Raw genomic sequence first — 19,156 nt, 5'->3', positions numbered from 1 at the left:
GGGCCGCCTGCCCGCGCACAGCCCCCGCGCACGGGCGGCCCGGCCTCGCGCACGGCCCGACACGCACCCCGTACGCGCCACCGGCGCTCGTCTGCCCGCACACGCAGCCCTCTGCACGCTCGGGGGCCTGCACACGGCTGCCTCACGCACCCCTGCGCTCACTCAGCCTGCCTCTCGCACCCCTGTGCTCACTCAAAGCCTGCCTAAAGCACCCCTGTGCTCACTCAAAGCCTGCCTCACGCACCCCTACACTCAGCCTGCCTCACGCACCCCTACACTCAGCCTGCCTCACGCACCCCTGCGCTCGCTCAAAGCCTGCCTCACGCACCCCTGTGCTCAGTCTGCCTCACACACCCCTACACTCACTCAGCCTGCCTCAAGCACCCCTGCGCTCACTCAAAGCCTGCCTCACGCACCCCTACACTCAGCCTGCCTCACGCACCCCTGCGCTCACTCGGCCTGCCTCACGCACCCCTGTGCTCACTCGGCCTGCCTCACGCACCCCTGTGCTCACTCGGCCTGCCTCACGCACCCCTGTGCTCACTCGGCCTGTCTCACACACCCCTGCACTCAGCCTGCCTCACGCACCCCTGCACTCACTTGGCCTGCCTCACGCACAGCCTGCCTCACGGACACACTGCACCTGCACACACAGCCCCTTGCACACTCAGGTGCCTGTGCCTGCACACAGCCTGCCTCACACGCCCCTGTACTCACACACCCCACCTGTACACACAGCTTCCCTCACATGCTCCGGTGCTTGTGCACAGCCTACCTCACACAACCTCTGTAGTCACAGCCCAACAGCCCCACACACCTGTACTCACACATCCACCTGTACTCACAGCTCTCCTCACACACACACATCCACCTGTACTCACACACCCCACACACATGCCACCTGTATTCACACACAGCCTCCACGTACAGACTGTGCCTGTTCTTACAGACAAGGCCAGCACTGCCTGTTCTCACACATGCTGCCTTGCTGACAGCATGCAACACCCCCATCACACTTGTACTTACACCCGTACGCTGCCTGGTGCCTGTGCACACCTCTCCATCCCCTCACACACGTGTGAGAGTCCCGGACCCTACACACTCCTCTGGATCACACTCTCCTACTCCTCCTCCACCATCTCCATTGGGTCAGCGTGATGGGTAGGGGCTGCCTGGGCCATCCCCCCTGCCCATGTCCCAAGCTGACTAGCCTAAGACAGTGCCGTGCTGGGGCTTTCCCCCTTCCAGGGGTGTCAGCCCAAAAGGTGAAATGTAGATGACCACTGTAGCTTTCCCTTACCCACTGATCTGGAGGTGTCACCATCCCTTCGCCCACATACTGGGTCTGCAGGCGTCTTCTTGGCAACCCTGCAGCAGGGGGCTGCAGGCTACAGTTGCTGGCTCCTGATCGCTCCACTAAACTTGCATGTTGCTATTGCCATTTCCTCTACTGCAGGAACTGACAGGCTGACACCAAAAAATACCCCAAGAAACCATCAGTCATTGGCACATGACACCTTTATAGCAGGTCCCTCAGCCAGGGCTGACAAAGGACAGCAGAGCAGGCATGGGTTGAGGCCCGATGAAGAGCTACACCTCTGACATTCAGGACAGGTGGACCCAGGGCACTGCTGGCCTCTTGGGCACAGCAGGACACCTGCACTCACTCCTTGGCTCCTGCACAGAGCTGGAGAATCATGTCACATTGCCTGAGCTCAAGACCTCAGAGAGGTCACGATAGCCAAAAAGTGTCTGCCATGAAACCCTTCTGCTGGAGTAAGCAGTTAAGAGCACAGGCACATGCTTTACCAGGGCTGGGCACGGCCGCTGCCTGCACTCTTGACCCTGGTTCTCATGAAGTCCAAACCCTTGACATCTGCCAAAAGGCATCCAGCTGAAAAACAACAGGGCTTCTGTTAAAACACACCTCGCACCGTGTCAGTCCTCAGATCCCAGGAGCGCACAGGCCTCTGCTTCGGTGTTTTCACCACGGGCAAGGAGCATGGCTGAGCAAGGAAAGCCCTTCACGGAGCGACAGCCAAGCAGCCAAAAAAGTTCAGTGCGCTCGGGGTCATCACAGCAATGTTTCCTCCTTTCCCAGCTGGCTGGAGAGCGCGTGCCAACACAGCCGTCAGGGATAGTGCGGGACACGAGGGCTGGCTCTCCCCAGGCTGCTCCTGCAACCGCTCTGCAGAGCACGGAAAACAATTCAGGAGGACACAAAATGATCCAGAACAAATACTTACAAAGCGTGTTGCAGGGCACTTGGTAGTTGCACACGAAGTGGCTGGTCACATGGCCTTGGCTGCTCTTTCCAGATGCTAAACCATGTTTTAAAGGATGGCAATAAAAGCATCGCCCGAACTTCCCCGCTGTTCCTCTTCCAGGTGAAGCAACAGCTGCGGCCACCGCTGCGGCATTGCGCAATGGGAGGGAGGGGAGCCGGCCTTGGCAGCCGAAGGAGGAGTGGGCTCTTGCAACGCCCCATCTCCCACCACCGAACCCCATGCCCATGGGCACCGCCAACTCCCACCGTGGCAAAGCCCATCCTTCCAGAAGGTTTTCGGTGCACCTTGATGTGGCATCACTCCCATTTGATGCCTCCCACGTGGCAGCGAGGGTGCAGTGCCTCAACACCTCACAGAGGTGTTGAGGCCAACCAAGACCTGCAGAAGGAAGATGGCCACGCTCAGGGAGCTCAGCCCGAGGGTGCCTGGCAGAAATGGGTTTGTCCTGGCCCAGGGCAGGGGGTGAGAGCAGCTCTCTTAGCCCACTTCATGAGGCCTGTCACACGCCAGCCCTCAGCTATCTCATCCCTTCCAGAAGACAGGAGTGTTCCCATGGCCCCGTCAGGCCTTTTGGCTTGGCCTAGAGCACCCACACAGACTCCCTGGTGGTACGGGGCTGGTCCTCAGCTCTCCCCACCAACATCCAAGCCTTCCCACCACCCTAGTCCCTCTTTCCCATGCTGAGATGAACTCCTCCAACGTGTTGTATCCTGGGGACTACATCCCAGGCCTGCTTCCCAAAATTTCTGGGTGCTGGGGAGGACCTGTCAGTCCACCAGCTCTGCCCTGGAAGAGCTGCCGGGCAGCACAAACACAAGGGATGTCCTTGTGCTTGGAAGCCATGCTACCATCTCCAACTGAAGACAACTGCCCCAGTCACACCAGAGCAGCCCCAGCTGAGAGACGACTCGAGGGACGTGTGTGTGCTTTCATGTCCAGTTTTATTAGTGTTGCATTAGTACCGTAAAATAGTTGACGAGGTCGAGCACGTTGCAGTTTGTTCCAAAAAAAAGGCTATTTACATTTTAATCTGTCTTCATTAAAAAAAAAAAAACCAAACCAACCAACCAACCTAGAACCCAAACAACACAACAGTGAAACAGATGGACAACTCGGGAATCTACAAAGTGGTAACGTCCCCTCACACACCGCAGTCCAGCCCAGGCTGGTGGCACACAGCCCCGCTGCCCCTGCGAGGTGCTTCCCTGCTGCCACGGCACATACACAACCAGGCAGGCAACGCTCTGGAAACCCTCCAGCCATGGTGCAAAGCGGCACAGCCGCTGACTGGATGCGGCCCCATACCGATGTGCGTCCTTAAGGACACAGTGACCTGCTGCTTTCCAAGTTGGCACGTCCCCTTCTTCTCTCACAGTCTCTGCCAAAGCAGCCAAGTGACCCCACCAGAGCCGGCCCTGCCAGATGCATGTCCCATGAGGACCTTGCTGAAGAGGCTCTTGGAAGCCTCTGGGAGATGCTGCCGCTCATTTTGGGCTTTCTGCCTGCCTGACACACCCCGAGGGAGTGCCACGCTCCATGCCAGCACACAGCCACGCACAGAGACTGAGGCTGGAGAACAAAGGAGACACAGACCCTGCATTAGACCCAGGTTCAAGAAAGCCCCGACGCCTCCAGCCCTTTGCCAACACACAGCAGGTGCCCTTATCCCAGCATTCCCTGGCTCTCCACACATCAAGCAACAGCAGCAGACCACTGGCTCTGCTGCCTCTCCTCAGGATTTCTTCTTAAAACTCAGAGGTGCCAGTGCAAAACCCACCCCCCCCCAGCTCTCCAGTGTTTCCTCCCACACACACTGCTGATGAGAAATGCGATGGGCTTTTGGTGCAATCGCAGGTTAACCACAGGGCAGTGAGGTTCTCAGCCAAGTTTGATGATGGAAAGCCGAAGGGCACGTCCCCTCCAGTCCCAGAAACCTCCCAGTCCCTACCCCTGCTCATCTCCACAGGATAAAGTCAAAGCACATGCTAATTAAAGCAGCCACATGCACCACGGAGAGAGCAGCTCTCCCCAAACTCATGTGCAATGATGGAAGACTCCGCAGTTACCGCTGAGACGTAACCAGTGACAACTGAACTGGTTGGAGACTGCAGAGTTGAGCTAAAGCAGCCACCCGAGATATCTGCAAAGCAGTGGCAGGACGGCCAGCGGCTGGTGGAATGCTGGCAGGACCCAGGGCCAGCCTTTGTCTCCAGGAAACTCAACCCGAGCACCGGGAAGCACTCAAGGTGCAACAGGACACCACAAAAACCTTCCATCTTTCATCTGCTCACCAGAGCTGTCAAACTAGGTCAGAGTCGCACAGCCCAGTGCGGCAACCAGCCCGTTCCTGAGACCTCACCTCTGAGCGCGGCGGGGCCCTTTGCCCAAGAGCAGCTGGAGAACCAACAGGCTGCTTTGGGAAGCCACAGCCGGGGGAGCGGGCGAGACATGTCCTGTGAGGAGCAGGGTCAAGCCAGGGGGGTCACAAAGGGACGGAGGGACCAAGGGCATCACCTCCAAAGCACCTCCCAGACCGAGATCAGCTCAGATACAGCCTGCTGTGGCCCCTGCCTTCACTGTCAGACCGCACAGCTCCAAAGCAAGCCCTAACAGAGACAAGCCAGGTAGTGCCGCTGCGCTGCTTCATTCGAGTTGCATCTTCCTCGCCAGAACCCTCACGGGCTAAAGGTAGAACAGTGCTGCGTCTGCCCTAAGCCATCCCCCTGCACCCACCGACTGGCACACAAGCCCCCAGCCCAACCTGGCTGGCACAGACCCATCAGCACCTCGGCAGCCCTGCCTGGCCCCACAGCAGGGATCCCTCCAGCCAGCCAGGCTTCTGGTGGGAGGGAGGGATCCCTGGGAAACCGATGGAGACCCCAGATCCGCCACTCGCACGGGTCACCAGCTGCAAAATGCCTTCCCAAAACGGCTTGAGCCACGCACGCACTTTGAGACTCGTTTACCTCACAGACAGCAACCTGTTCCTCCTCCAGCCAGGCACACAACGCGGCTCCACGCCACACCAGCAGCATCACCAAACTCCTGCCCCAACCCATGCCCCTGTGCTGGGAAACACCACAGCCGTCCCCGGGTGTGTGTCTGCCCGTGGGCAGGCCCAGCCTGCCACTGACGGACTCCGGGAGGACAAGGCCGAGAGGCTGGGACGTTTCCTTGCACAGAAGGGGCATTTCAGAGCAATGTCAGCTTTCCACAGGGGAGAAACCCCGTTGGGGACGCAAGCCCTCGGGTCTCAAGCGTACAGAGAGTTTCCTGGTGAATTCACTCGTATAAAGTTAAAACAAAACACAAGCCAACATGAAATGCAACAAGCAGAAGTGGTTCTCTCACGTATGTACACACACACACACACACACACACACACACACACACACACACACACACAGAGTAGAGCAGGGCAACACACATTTGATAGGCAGGACCCTGGAAATCCCGTCCTAGCTACCGCTTGTTTCTTTACAGTAGGTTGAAATACAAAGAGGAGCACAGTGATGGTTCCCCCTCACCCCCCCCAGTAAACAAAGTTATTGCAGTGGGTCAGTCCAGCTCCCTCTGCGGCGCTAACACGCTCCAGCTCCGTGAGCTGCCCAGGCTGCGTGCAGCTCCCAACACTGGGACCCCATCACCCTTGTCACACCAGCGTGAGCCTCGAAGAAGAAATCACACACTGACTGATTTAAAAAACTTTTTTGGGTTTTTTTTTTTGTTATGCAACAGCCTCGATGAAGAAAAATCAGTGATGTGCTTATACACCATCTCCCACGCTCCCGCTGCTAGGCAACGCTATACAGTCCCACAGCATCAGCTCAGGTCAACTGAAAAATGCACCAACTGATGGACACGACGACATTCAGACTCGAGCTGAGCTTCTGCCGCAGCCAGGAGCCAGCAGACGGCAGGCAGACCTGCCTGTGGGCCCACGGGACGAAACACAGCATTGCAACTAGACAGTATGTCCAGCCCAGCAGCACGGCACCGGGCATGGGACCATGTCTTCCTCCCTCCCGTGGTTCGAAGGGAATACCCAGTCCCTGGCCAAGTAGGTTGCGCTTGTGCTGGGAAAAGGTTTAAGGAAATCAGAGGCGGTGAAGCAGCCCGAGAGCTGCGACAGGCACTAGATCCAGCCCAGACCACACTCTCACCTAATAATACCTCGTTCCCCATCAGCAGGAGAAGACCTAACAGATCACACTACCACTGCCCTGCCCAAAACCGCCCGGGCGGTCCCTGTGCAGTGCAGGGCAAAGCAGGCTCCCCAAGCCTTTACACACCCAAGGGTAAGGGATCAGACAGGAAAGAAAAAGCAAAGGTTCAAAAGCATCACCGCCCTCGGAACGCGCCTTCTAGAGACGCTCGCAGAGCCTGGCCTGCCCACAAGCACCCATCAGCAGCTTACGCCTTATCTCCTCAACACCCCGACGTGCCAGAGTTGTCTGTTCTTCCATCCACACAGCCAGCCCTTGCTGGTCCCCAAGCCCCAGCTGCCCCCCCACTCCCAGGCACACCGCGGGAAGCCTGGAGAGCCAAGGGCCACATCCGCAGCAGCCAGAGCTGCCCAGCCCCAGGGCTTGTCACGCTGTCTCTCTGTAAGAGTGTCCCCTTGTCCCAGCACCCCAAGGGTCCCTGAGAGCAGCGAGGCATACAGCCAACACAGGTGCAGCTGGAGCTAAGCCAGAGACCCAAAAGTCTCACTCCTCCATCTCGCAAGATGTCTCGCTACCCAAGGTGGACAGAGAACCTGGCTGGCTTCATCCTCTCTCCCATTCCAGCTACAGCTCCCACTGCACATCAGGACTGGAACCCCAGAAAGCCTCAATGCCCAGGCAGTGCCAGGCCAGGCCAGAAGCCTGTCCTGCTGGGGAAGGGACACAATCCACAGGGAGATGCCCATGGGGAGGAATACTCTGAAAGCCACACTCCATCCACGGCGCAGCCAGTGAAAGGCCACCGACCCCCAGCACCCTTTGCTTTTGTTACAGCCTCTCAGTCCCTGTGAGGAGGGCCTGGGTGGTAAAAGGGCATGGCAAAAACCCACTCCCGTGGTTGCCCTGGAGCCAGGCGGTCTGAATCCAGCCTGGGGGTGTACACCCAGCTCTGGGGAGCACAGCATGGTCAGGGCAGGACAAAGGTAGCAGATAAAGCAGCCCACGCTGCCTCAGCATGTGCGGTTTGACAGATGGACAGGAAGGCAGCTGGACACGCAGAGCACCTGGCTGGCTCCCAGTCCAGCCAGCACAGTGATCTATCACTTCACAGACAACGGCTCATCTTCCTGGGTTTGTTTTTGTTTTGTTTTTTTGGCAACTTAATATCTTTTTTCCTTATTTTTTGTTTGGTTTTTTTGATTTTTTTTTTTTTTTTTTAGAAAGCATTAAAAAAAATCTGCAGCTGTTAAAAAAAATCCTTTTCCCTTTAGAGGCTGGACGAGGTTTAATTGACAGGTAAATAATCGGTGTGAGTATGTAAATAGCAGCGACCCCACTGACACGGCATCCCTCAGCAGCACAGCCAGCTGCGGGGACATGGTGACTGGCTCGGTTTGGTCATTGTCACAGACCCGGGACACTGGAGTTCCCTTACACCCCTTAGTGTTTCCCTAATCCCTGTTCCTGCCCAGCCCTCCTCAGGCATTGTGCCTCAGCACAAACACCTGCCCATCCCCACGGCAGGCTTGGGGCTCCGAAGGGGATGTCCTCTCCAGCCCTCCCTAGCTATGCGAGTGGTTTGTTTTGCAAACCGGACAGTCCAACTCCCTCCAGACTCGCTGATGTCTTGTCCTTTGGCAGCAGGAAGAAAGACTGGCCATGGGTTTTTGTGTGTTTCTTTTCCTTTTTCCTAGAAATAGAGGGAGGGGGAGGCAAACGCAGCGTAACACACGTGATCTTCCACAAAATCCATCTGAGCTGATCGGCGGTTCCCCCAGCCCACTCACACCAATGAGGTCTCAGGTTAATAAGCAGTGCAGTTATTCAGCTATCTGCTCGTAAGTGGTAGGTGTTCTTGGGCAGGTTGCCTGCTCCTGCCAATTCCCCCACAACTTCAGGTTGTCAGCACATCTATATTTAAGACTGGAGGGGGGGGCGGGGTTTGCCTTTGTTTAAAGGGGTTTCCTTCCCTTGTAGTAAACTTAAGAGTTAATAGAAAAAGGTAATTCAAAAGTAATCCAAGCACATCTGTAATTAATTCTGCAGGAGAGGGCAGAGCGACACGAGTCAGAGTTGGCACGCAATTCCTGGCTCCTGGTGTGCAGTCTCCGGGATGGGCAGAAGGTCCCTCCGCCGAGCAGGGCTAGAAGTTAGATTTGGAGTGTCCAAATATGCAGATGGGAAAGTGCTTGACGTGAGAGGACCACTGTGCTGCCAGCTGAAAGAACTTGACGTCGTTCCACTCTACCCCGTCGATCAGGACTGCAGGGGAGGGTGGAAAAAGAGAGAAGAGAGTTAGAGAATCCCGAGCCGAAGCGTCCAGCCTGCAGCAACTTTTCCAGAAACCTCCCTGCAGCGGGCAGAGGGAAGCCTGGCCACGGGCTGCGCTGAGGCTACGCTGCTCTGCCCGGCCACCCCGCTGCCTGCACTGTAAATGGCTGCACACACAGGGGAGGAAGGCTCAGAGCAGACCAGCTTGAGGGAAAACAGCTCAGATTGTTGTTCCAGCATCACACACCGACACTGGAGCTCCCCAGACTGCTGATTGCAGCGTCACCTGATCCCATTTCTCAAATTTCTTCAACATGCTCCTTTTTCTTTTTCAGGCAAACGCGCTCTTATGGAGGTGGACATCAGTCTGGGAGGTGGACACCAGTCTGTCCTCACTGGCACTCCTCACCAGGAGATCTGTGTCACACGTTCTGAGACCACCTCTCACTCTCACCAGCCTCACGGGGCTGGGCCAGCATTCAGGAGGTGACCTCTGCTGTTAACAGCAGTGGGGACTATCAACTGCGTCAGCTGCGGGGCTGGTTGTGATACTGGCTGCACAGTTCCACCGACACTCTGCCTGCAAGATGCACGTGGGGCTCGTCCTGCAGTGTGCCTCTGTGCCAGTTCCACCTAGGACAGCAGCCACCCTTGCACCACTCGCCAGCATCGCTCTCCAGATGTGCAAGGGCAACAGAAAAGTGATGGGGGTGGGGGAGTAAACCAGAGCCCAGTCCAGCCCTTGTCCTCATCCAGGCCACCCCTTGTCCTTATCCAGGGCACTGATTCAGGGGAGTTCCTAGGTGAGGGAAGATTTTCCCACATCCCAGATCTATTAAAAGCACCCTCCGATCCCCAGGAACGCTCCCGTTTCATTGGCTCCAGAGCAGGGGCCAGGACACCAGCTCAGCCCTTGGCCCCCAGGACTACACTAGCACCCAAGTCTCGCCCCAAAGCCCGAGGGGACGCGAGCGCCACACTTACCACGCAGCATGTTCTGCTGATGTTTAGCTGTGCAAATCAACCTGCTGATTCCTTCAATACACTGGCTCTTGGACTCGACCTCCTTGTCTCTTGTTTTCTTGGGCAAGAACATCACTGTAAGAAAATCAAGCCGGCATGCAGTGAGCCTCTGCCACTCACAGGAGCTGCACCAAGACTTCTTTAAACATTCATGTCCGAAGATTATAACTCTAATTTTAGCTCCCCAAATCATCCCTGTTTGGCAGGAGTTAGACTGTATCAGCGCTCAGCACCATCATGGACACCTTAGCCGTAAGTGTCTCTATGCAAAGCATTCCCAGCTCATCCCCCCTGGCCCCAAAGGGCACCTTCAGGGTGACTCCTGCTGCTGTTGGGACACCACCGGAGCGAAGAGGTCCCCGGGGCTGTGTCCCGCGCCTGGGATCTGCCGGGCGGCCGCACCACCTAGGGGGAAGTCCCACATACTGCACGGGGCTGCTGGGCTGCGCTCCGGCCTCCAACAGCAGCCCGGCATGAGCTGGGCGGTGCAGGCACCTGGAGAGCAGGAGGGAATGCATGCTGTGGGCAGCTGGTGGAGAGGGATGGCTCTGGGACCAGTTACTCAAGAACTGTCCAAATGCACGAGCAAGGATGCACAAACTGGCTCCACAGAAGCTGGTGATGTTGGCCACCACCACCCTGGGCTGGGCCAGACTGAGGGAAGAGTATTTTGAGTGTCTCAGGATTACTTCTCCTATAGGCATGTCACTTAAAAAGGGTGCAGTCAGGGGTGGGAGCTCCAGTACCGGCAGTGCCATGCATCCAGGTCCTGCAGCCACAGGTCTGGAAGGCTCCGCTGGCCATTCCTCAGAGCCCTAAACCCCCTGATGCCACCAGGAACGACTCCCTGGTCCATGGGCACAAAGGTGTTGGGAAGGACAGCTACTGCCAGGTGTCACACACCCAGAGCTGCCTCGCTGCTTCCCTGAATGCAATTCTCCATCTCTACCCTTTCACGTTACCAGTGGCCAATACAAAGTTACTGATGATATTTAAAATGCCTTTTTTGGTTTGTTTGGAGAAAATAAGCTCCCAGCTGTGAGATTAAGAGCAGCAGATTAAAGAAAAGCTAACACCAGGCATTGTGCTGAGAGCATGTCTTCTCTACCTCCTTTTGTCCCACAAAGCTCTAAGAGCTCATGTTGCTACAACCCCGCTTTGAGGAACACACACACCCCTAGCCATGGCTTGGCAGGTCTGGCTGAGGCGTCTGTCCTGCCACAACAGCGGTGTTTAACATGGGCACATCACCTCAGATCCAGCACACGTCTGCTGGGGCTGCCACCACACACTGCAAGGTGCACACATCCTGCCCCTGTCTGCGCCCGTGTCACACAGGAGAGACCAGTGCACGGAGCTGTGCAGGCTGCGGGGTCTGCCCAGCTCTGATGGCAGCGGCACGAGCCGCCTCTTACCGAACCCACCACCCCAAACCCGCACCAGCAGGTTCTCTCAGAACACAGGGAAGCTGTCCCGAGCAGCTCACTCTCCCTCCCAGCCCTCTGCTCAGCTACCCAAAAACATCCTTGCTCTTCCCCACCTTTGTTCTTTTGGGCTCCATGGCTGTTCAGCTCTAACAGTGACCACATCACTTTTCAGAGCACAAAGAGGAGCTACCCTAACAAACTCTATCACCTTATGGAGTCACTTCTCATTCGCAGACAAGGATTTTGGGGATAAAACCATGACTAAGACGTAACACAGGACTACAAAGTCAGGCAGCCCTGGAGCAGCGGAACAGGAAGAGCAGCATTGCTTTCCTGGCCTTTGGCAACAGAAAACACATCCACCTTACCTTTCTTGTTCTTCTCTTTTGTCACAACAGTCATGGACATGGTTGGAGTGGTGGCAATCTCACCGCTGGCAGGTAACCTGCTGACCTGGAGGGACCGGAAAGTGCATTTCAGTGTGTTTTTGGTAGTGGAGGGGTCCTTCTTCTCCGGGTCTCTCTTTCTGTCCATGGGTGGAGCTGCAATCCAGTAATCCACCTGCAGGCCCATCAACTCAGCACCGAGGCTCTGGCTGGAAAACAAGAGAAGAAGGTAATTTCTGCACAGCAGAGTTCCCCCAACCTGTGCTTTCCTGGGGCAGCTGCTGTTCCTGGCCAGATGGCCAGAGGACAAGCACTGGCTCTTCAAGAAATCAGGCAGGAATGTTCTGCAGTGAGACACAGTAACCACAGAAGCACGGGAAGCCATCGCTGAGTGACGCAGCCTGCGTCGCGACGCACGGCGGCATCGGCCCAGCGGCCCAGAGCTGCAGCAAGCTGGGAAAGGCCACCCTGCTGCCTGGCCACAGGGATGAGCAGTGGGAACGGGAGCAGACGGGCAGTTTCCTAACGCGACGCTGAGTTCAGTGACCCAGTCAGCAAAAGCAACTCCTGAGGTGGCCCAGATCACCCCCAGTCTTTGAGTGGGGAAGAGAGGCTGCGACCTCCTGATGAGTGAACAACTCCAGCCAGGGGCAACACTGCCAAAATCACAGCGGTGGACAAAGAGATGGTGTGTCCCTGAACGTTAGGCACCCAGTTACCAAACTTCCTGACTTCCTTCCATCTCCTATGTTCATGAGCTCTTCCTGTCACCAGCTTCCCTCACATCCAGCTGCCCCATCAGGTCATGCAGGAGCTCTGCTCTCCCCAGGTCCCAGTAACGGGGCTGGCACAGGGCAATGGCACAGGGCAATCTGCCCTGCAGCCTCGCTGGGGAATTCCAGTGCTGGAAAACGCTCTGCCAGTCCTGTGATGTTTATTAAACACCAGCAGGTTTCAGGACATGATCTGCTGCTGAAAACTCCCGTGTGTGCTGTGCGGGAACAGATGTGAGTCACCACAAACACACTGCCAGCCCTTCTGGAGCAAAAAAAAAGGGAAGATGAGCAGCCTGGGAAATTCCACCCCTGCCTTGCACCACCTAACCCCGAGCAGAGCAGGGGTTCATGGTTCAGCAGCCCTATAGCTGACAGCCTGGGCTTCTTCCTACACAGTGACAGTGTTGAATAATACGTAGGTACTAGATGAAGAACTAACTTATTTTATCTAACACTCTGTGTCCCCTGTTTGAGAAATGGCAACTGTTAAGGAAGATGAATCTGTGATCTTGAATGAAATAAGCATCCCTTCACACCACCTGTCTACTAGGTTACTCTCAAGGTAAAACAAAGACATCCCATTGCCATGGTCCTCCCTGCAAATCACTTTTTCACCATTTATTCAGCTGACATCCAGACTGCAGAGCAGAGATCATCTTTGATCACCAAAACCAAGTTTTGGGTTCTCAGGGCAATTTCAGAGGTCAGATTCTTTAAGAACAATGCTTGGGAGATGCAGCTTTGGATTTGAAGTCTCCTTTGCACCACACTTCTCATCTCATTTGTAAACACAAAGCAGCCTAATGCTCACTATGCCCAGGCAAGATTTTCTGTTCCATTCCTAGTGAAATATGAGGCTTAATCTTCCAGCCTGGGTCACCCTCTGTCCCCTGTGCTGTCACATACAGATCAGTGGAGGTGGAACAAGACTGAACCTGAACTTCCTGATTTCTCAGTGACTTTACTACACATCATGACAGCAAAAAGCAGTGGATTCTTAGAGCTGGTGTGTCAACTTCAGATATACCAGGTCCACAGCTCACAAACAGCCTCCACTTGTGGGTACAGGTTCCCAACCCACTTCCACCTTTGGAAAACCCACACAGAGCTCTCACCTGAGAAGCCAGCTCTGCTCTCTAGAGCCCACGCAGCCCCAGCTCTCTGCACTGCCAGCCAGCTGCTGGGGCCAGCCAGGGCAGACAGGACTCTCCTGCCACCAAACCACCCGGGGCCAACAGAAGGGCTTTGGGGAACCAAGCCTCTAGTCACAGGCTTACAGCCACTAACACCTTCCAGTTGGCAGGCACCTGCTAAACTGGGACTTCCACATTTCCATTTCCTCTTGCTAAAAGGGAACTCCCAAGCCAGTTTAAGAAGTTAAAGGTCTCTGCAGGAAAAGGTCCCCATTCTGTCTCTAACAAGGACAGCATGGGATGCTGCTTAGGGAGAGCACACAAGGCCAGTCTCTGACTACAGAGCATTCCCTTGGGCTTCTCTAGCCTGACAGTCACAGGAGTAGGGACATCAGGGGGGACATCCCTGAATCATCCTTTGGTGTCCACTAATGGATCTGCAGATCCTGCTGACGCTGAAGCAGCAGAGACAAACACAGTTCCAATATGCCTTTTGGGCTGTGTGCCAAAGGCTCTTCCTTTCTCCCTTTTAATGGGCCTCTTGCCAGCATCACTGCATGTCCCCAGGTCTTGCATCATAGGCTTGGTGACTGACAGTTCAATACTCAACTAGCCCACCACCACTGTGATTTTGCAAAACTGGAGCAGCCTACCTCTTCCCTCTCCCAAACCACAGAGTCCAAGCATTTCCATCCTCCCCTCACAAGGCCACTGCTCTGCCCCTTGGTCTTCTAACTCCCCTGAACCCTGAATCCATGTGCTTCTGGGTACCAGAACCACACACAAAGAGTGGCACAGCTACACCCATGTTTTGTTCAATAACAAAGTAAGAGTCCTGGTCAAGGACAATCCTTTACTGGCAGCTTTCTAGGGGTTTCCTCCCTTCACCCCTACATGTTCTGCTAAGCCAGAGCTTCACAGTGCCTGCAGGCGTTGTCTCCTCACTGTTTGGATACACTTTGAGGCACATGAATGAATGGGGACTGCAGTTCCACCAGTTCCACTCTGGCACCACTTACAGGGACATAAAAAACTTGCTTCTTCCACAGTGTCACTCTGACCTTACACTCACTTGATCCTTGAAAGGGAAGAATCATGGGATTAGGCTCATACCCACAGGTATTTGGGTCTGTATTTTCTTTGCCTACATATCTCCTCACAGGAATCCAGCCTCAAAGGGAAAATACCAACCGATGGAGAACCCCAACCCTCTCAAACAGGCTGCCACAATGGCCCACCACAACCAGGCTATCTGCCAGACTGTCAGGAATGAGGCTGCCCCTTCTAGTTCAAAGGTGCCTGCCCTTGAGAAGCGCAGCCTCCCCATCAGGCACAAGATTCCCAGTGCCCTCCCCAGCTCCTTATCAGCCAGCAAGGACACAGTTGTTTTCGTTGGCAAAAGAGGTGAAGAGCTTCAGGCACTTGCTGGGGAGGAAGACAGCAGAGCCAAGGGCTCCCTTAGCAGAGTTTTCCTCTCTCATGTATCTGTCAGATAAGACAGCCAAGTAAGGAGACACAACACGCTTTACCTTGAGGACGAGAAGCTGCCTGTGACAGACGGTGAGGAAGGTGGTGTGGGGGAGGCTTCTTTCACAGCAGGAGACACAGAAGGTGGAGTAGAAGAAAGGACACTGGAGCTTGAGGGAGCTGCGTCGTCAGAGTCACCTTGCAGAAAAGAAGTCAAACTGTTTGTCTGGGTTGGTCTCACAGCCCAGCACGCTGGGACAGCTCAGGCCTTGCCCATGCTCCTGCTGCACAGGTTTCGATCAGGCTCAGTCTGCAGACCAGCTAGCCCATCAGCTCTGACTGCCTGCACCCTCCAACCACAGGACTTCCCACCTTTGAGGAGGGGAAGGCATGGACATTCACACTCCTCCGGGCTCTGCTCTGGGTTTGCTCCCAGCTGGTTTTGAGCCTCCCACACAGTCAAAGCCCAGCCCATTGATCCCTGACGGGCAACCTCCCACCACAACCACTGCAGGGCAGCACCGCTCCATGACTCTTGGAGAATCCAGTAGCTCTCTCTGCTTCCACCCTCCACAACCAAGGCATCATTCCCTTCACGGTGGCCTTTTGGGATGGTGGCAGTGAAGAGCCACAACAGAAGGGCTTCCTCCACACACAAACCTGCGGGTAATGGCTTCAAGTTGGAGCACGGGAATCTCCACACCAATATGTGGAAGAACTTCACAGTGAGGGTGACAGAGCCCTGGGACAGGCTGCCCAGGGGGGTGTGGAGTCTCCTTCTCTGGAGATATTCCAGATCCGTCTGGGATGCCTCCCTGTGCAACCTGTCCTAGGAACCTACTCTGGCAGGGAGGTTGGACTTGATCTCTGGAGCTCCCTTCCAACCCCTACGATTCTGCAACTCCTTGATTCTGTAACCCGGGCTACAAGAATCTGGGTTTAAAACTGAGGCTACAAGAATCTGGGTTTAAAACTGAAGTGATGCAAGAAACAATCCCAATAGACGAGGACAAAAATACCCCTGACTAGCTGCATGTGTGAAGGAGGAGAAGACAAGCTGACATTGGTACACCAGCGCTACCCATGCCCACGTGTGCAGGCTGGCAGCAGTGGGCAAAGCAGCTCTGCACCGCCCCATTAAAAAGAAAAGGGTCTAAATTTGTTGTCAGTTTGGCAAACTGGTTGCCCACCTGAGAGCTCCCAGTGTTAGGCACACGTTTGAGATTGGGGTTCCTGCTCCAAACTGGGGAGGCCGCGCATCAGAAGTTCCCGTCTGTCTCCCTACACCAGGCTCTGTGGCCTAATAAAATCCAAAAACCACGGCAGCCAATCCACCCCCCTGAGGACACAGGATGAAAACCAGGTGTTCACACATGTATGAGCAGAGCTTCCCAGGATGAGGGCACGGGAACTGCAGCTGGCCTGAGGCTCCTTGTAAAGTAACAAGAAGAGGGGCCTCTTTCAGGAGAGGCCTCTGTCTCTGTGGACAGCAGTGGGGAGCCAAGGCAGCAGAACAGGGAGCTAATGAACCCAATTCCCACCCTCCCCCCATACAAAACTCCAAGACATCCGCAACAGACAAGCCTGTCCCACCACCTGTACGGCACAGAAAGCACACACAACACGCCCATTACCTGACGTTGCAGAAGATTGTTCCACTATTCCAACCTTCACCACCTGAGGGGCAAAACACAAGAGCTCTATCAAACAGGACTCCCCTTAAACTCCAGGAACCCCCAAACTAAGCTCATCCCTACACCCCCTTGGCACTGTCCCTGCAGTGAAAGTAGTGTAGAAGTACGTTAAAAAGCAGAGTCTTCTAAGAGCCAGGCAGGCCCCAGAGGTGTCCAGCCAAGCAGCAGCAGCTCACAACACTTCCCTGACCTACACACAAGGCAGACAGCACCTATGGAGCTGTTCCAGACTCCCACAGCTCTGCACGGCCCATCACCAGCCCCTCCAAGCACTGTGCCTGTCCATGACACCTGTGGGAAAAGGACAGGGAGGAGAAAGGAACATGAATGTCCCTTTAGCAGTGCTTTGATAGACAGGCTAATTACAGACATCCCGTTGCCACTGGGCAAGTGCAGACACTGCTAGGGCACTGTGTGGATGGGGTTTGCAAGGAAACCACAAAAGCAGCAGAGTTCCTGGTCAGAGTTTTCTAGTCCCCAAACAAGGGAAGTGCCTCAAAGAAGATGAAGCCCCCAGCAAAGCCTCTGGACACAGACATGGATAAGCCACCACAGGGACAGGTCATAAGGATCCCTGTCACGCTGTAGGAAGGACAGAAACATGCTCTGATACAGCCAACCACCAGCTAACCCATTTAGGTTGGTGATAAATGCTCCTGGTAGCAATTTGTGGAACAAAGCATGCTACAGACACAAGCTACCAAGAACACATTACACCTAGAAAGAGAAAATGACCCTTGGTGATAGAAAGGCAGGAGCCTTCTGTAGCAGCAACCTGCTACAGTGCCCAGGGACCATTACTCCTGACACAGCAGAGGAGAGACCCTCCTTAAGGACCTCAAGAAACTTGTATCAGGGCTAATGTCTACCTGTGTAAATGTTGACAAATGGGAAAGAGGGATCTCAAGTCAATAAAACCTGCTCTAGGATGAGAAATGATGTCACGCAGTCTATTTATTTTGAAGACAGAAGATCATTAAGTTCAGACATGACCATGACCACATCTCTAAGGAGCACATTTCTGTGCTCCAGGATGGAGAAAAAGGACCCAACAATTAGAAGAAAAAACTCTGCACAGTTCAGAGGGGCCAGGGTTATGCTCAGCTCTGGATCTTGGAGAGCTGTCAGGCTCTCTGGGGGATTCTGCTAGCTCCAAGCCTTGGAAAAGCCGCTGTGAGCTCCACAGTGTGTGCTCCCTGAGAAGGAACTGGCCTGGGAGGAGGAGGAGGCTGCCGCCCAGTTTGGCCAGTGTCCATCCAAAGGGCAACGCATCAGGCTCTGTGGCCCAGCCACCATTTGCACTGTGCATGTTCAATACCAAGAGGATGTTTTGCAGGCTGACTGGCTGTGAGCAACAAGAGTCAGGGGAAGGACCATGGCCTGCGGCCACTTTGATCTGCAAAAGCCAGACAGGAAATCTCTGGCCTCTTCCCTCTTGCTGTCAGACTGCAGACGCTCAAGTTCAGGCACATGGGAGGAAGGTAAGGTTAAAGACTTTCCCTTCCCTCCACTCAGGAAGGCATTTGGGGCTGCTGCAGTCCCAAGAAGGCTCCACCAGGAAAGCTGCAGTGGCCAGCCTCCTTTCCCATCAGGAAGGGCGCACATCCTGCTAACTCTCCTGGCCGCTGGCACAACGCAAGGGCACAAGCACGCAACCCCACTGCCTGTCTCCCGGCCTTCATGCCCCACTGTCTCGAGAGGCCACTTGAGAGCCTGGCTGAGCATCACTGCACCACGCTGCTCGCTTCTGGGTCCAAGACTGCACTACACGTCTGCGGGACACCAGGTTTTGCACCCTAAAAGCCAACGTCAGGAGTCACAAACCCAAACGTCACTGGCTCACTCTCTTCCTTGGCCAACAGCTCCAAGTACCCTGAGTCCAGGAGCTTCCAAGCCCTTCTCAGCTTCCTATGTTATTGGGAAAGGTGAAACAGCTACTCTGTAACAAATTCTTCACCAGCAATCACAGATAGTGGGAGGGACAAGATCACAGCAAAGCTCATCAGCAGGGAACAAATTGGGAAGATACGTCTCTCTTTCCTTCAACAAACAAAAGTGGACAGTCATCTCAGGAACACTGCAGAGACTCTCACTCTGAAGAGACACCAGAGCAAAAGCAGGGTCAGCCTGAGGGCAAGACAGACTAAGCTCTCAGCACCTTGGGATTTCAGTTTAGCTCTGATTCACTGACAGAGATACAAGCGGGAACGTGCATAAGTCAGCTTAGCAGAGGGAAGGTGGGACCAGACAGCCAGCACACCAGAAAGAGAAGCTGGAGAGAGCAGGAAGAACTGTGAAGAGGATATCCAGTAGTTAAAGAGCAGTGTCCTGGCTTTGACTGGGATAAAGCTCATTTCCTTTCCAGCAGCCGGCATAGCGCTGTGCTTTGGGTTTAAAAGGGGGACAATGTTGGTAGCACACCCATGTTTGTAGCTGTTGCTGGGTAGTTTTAGCATCTACACCAAGTCAAGGACTTTTCAGCTTCCCAGACCCTGCCAAGAGCACAAGAAGCTGGGAGAGCCCAG

At 54.9% G+C, this 19,156-nt stretch overlaps 1 protein-coding gene across 1 annotated transcript in view; it reads right to left on the bottom strand.

Annotated features, from left to right (window-relative positions):
* Positions 1-3,210: 3,210 nt before the first annotated feature.
* Positions 3,211-19,156, bottom strand: part of PACS2 (phosphofurin acidic cluster sorting protein 2) — a gene marked incomplete at its 5' end in the record, with an annotated part of 82,813 nt that continues 66,867 nt past the window's right edge. The window contains 5 exons of the mRNA XM_084266400.1: positions 3,211-8,716; positions 9,710-9,823; positions 11,544-11,770; positions 15,000-15,135; positions 16,572-16,614. Of these exons, the coding sequence (XP_084122526.1) occupies positions 8,598-8,716; positions 9,710-9,823; positions 11,544-11,770; positions 15,000-15,135; positions 16,572-16,614 (639 nt within the window). The 3' untranslated portion in view covers positions 3,211-8,597. The remainder of the gene's footprint in view (positions 8,717-9,709; positions 9,824-11,543; positions 11,771-14,999; positions 15,136-16,571; positions 16,615-19,156) is intronic.

The sequence above is a fragment of the Gallinula chloropus genome (genome assembly GCF_964237585.1).
Source record: "Gallinula chloropus genome assembly, chromosome: 6".
NCBI classification, from domain to species: domain Eukaryota; kingdom Metazoa; phylum Chordata; class Aves; order Gruiformes; family Rallidae; genus Gallinula; species Gallinula chloropus.
This window is presented reverse-complemented; position numbering and strand designations above follow the sequence as displayed.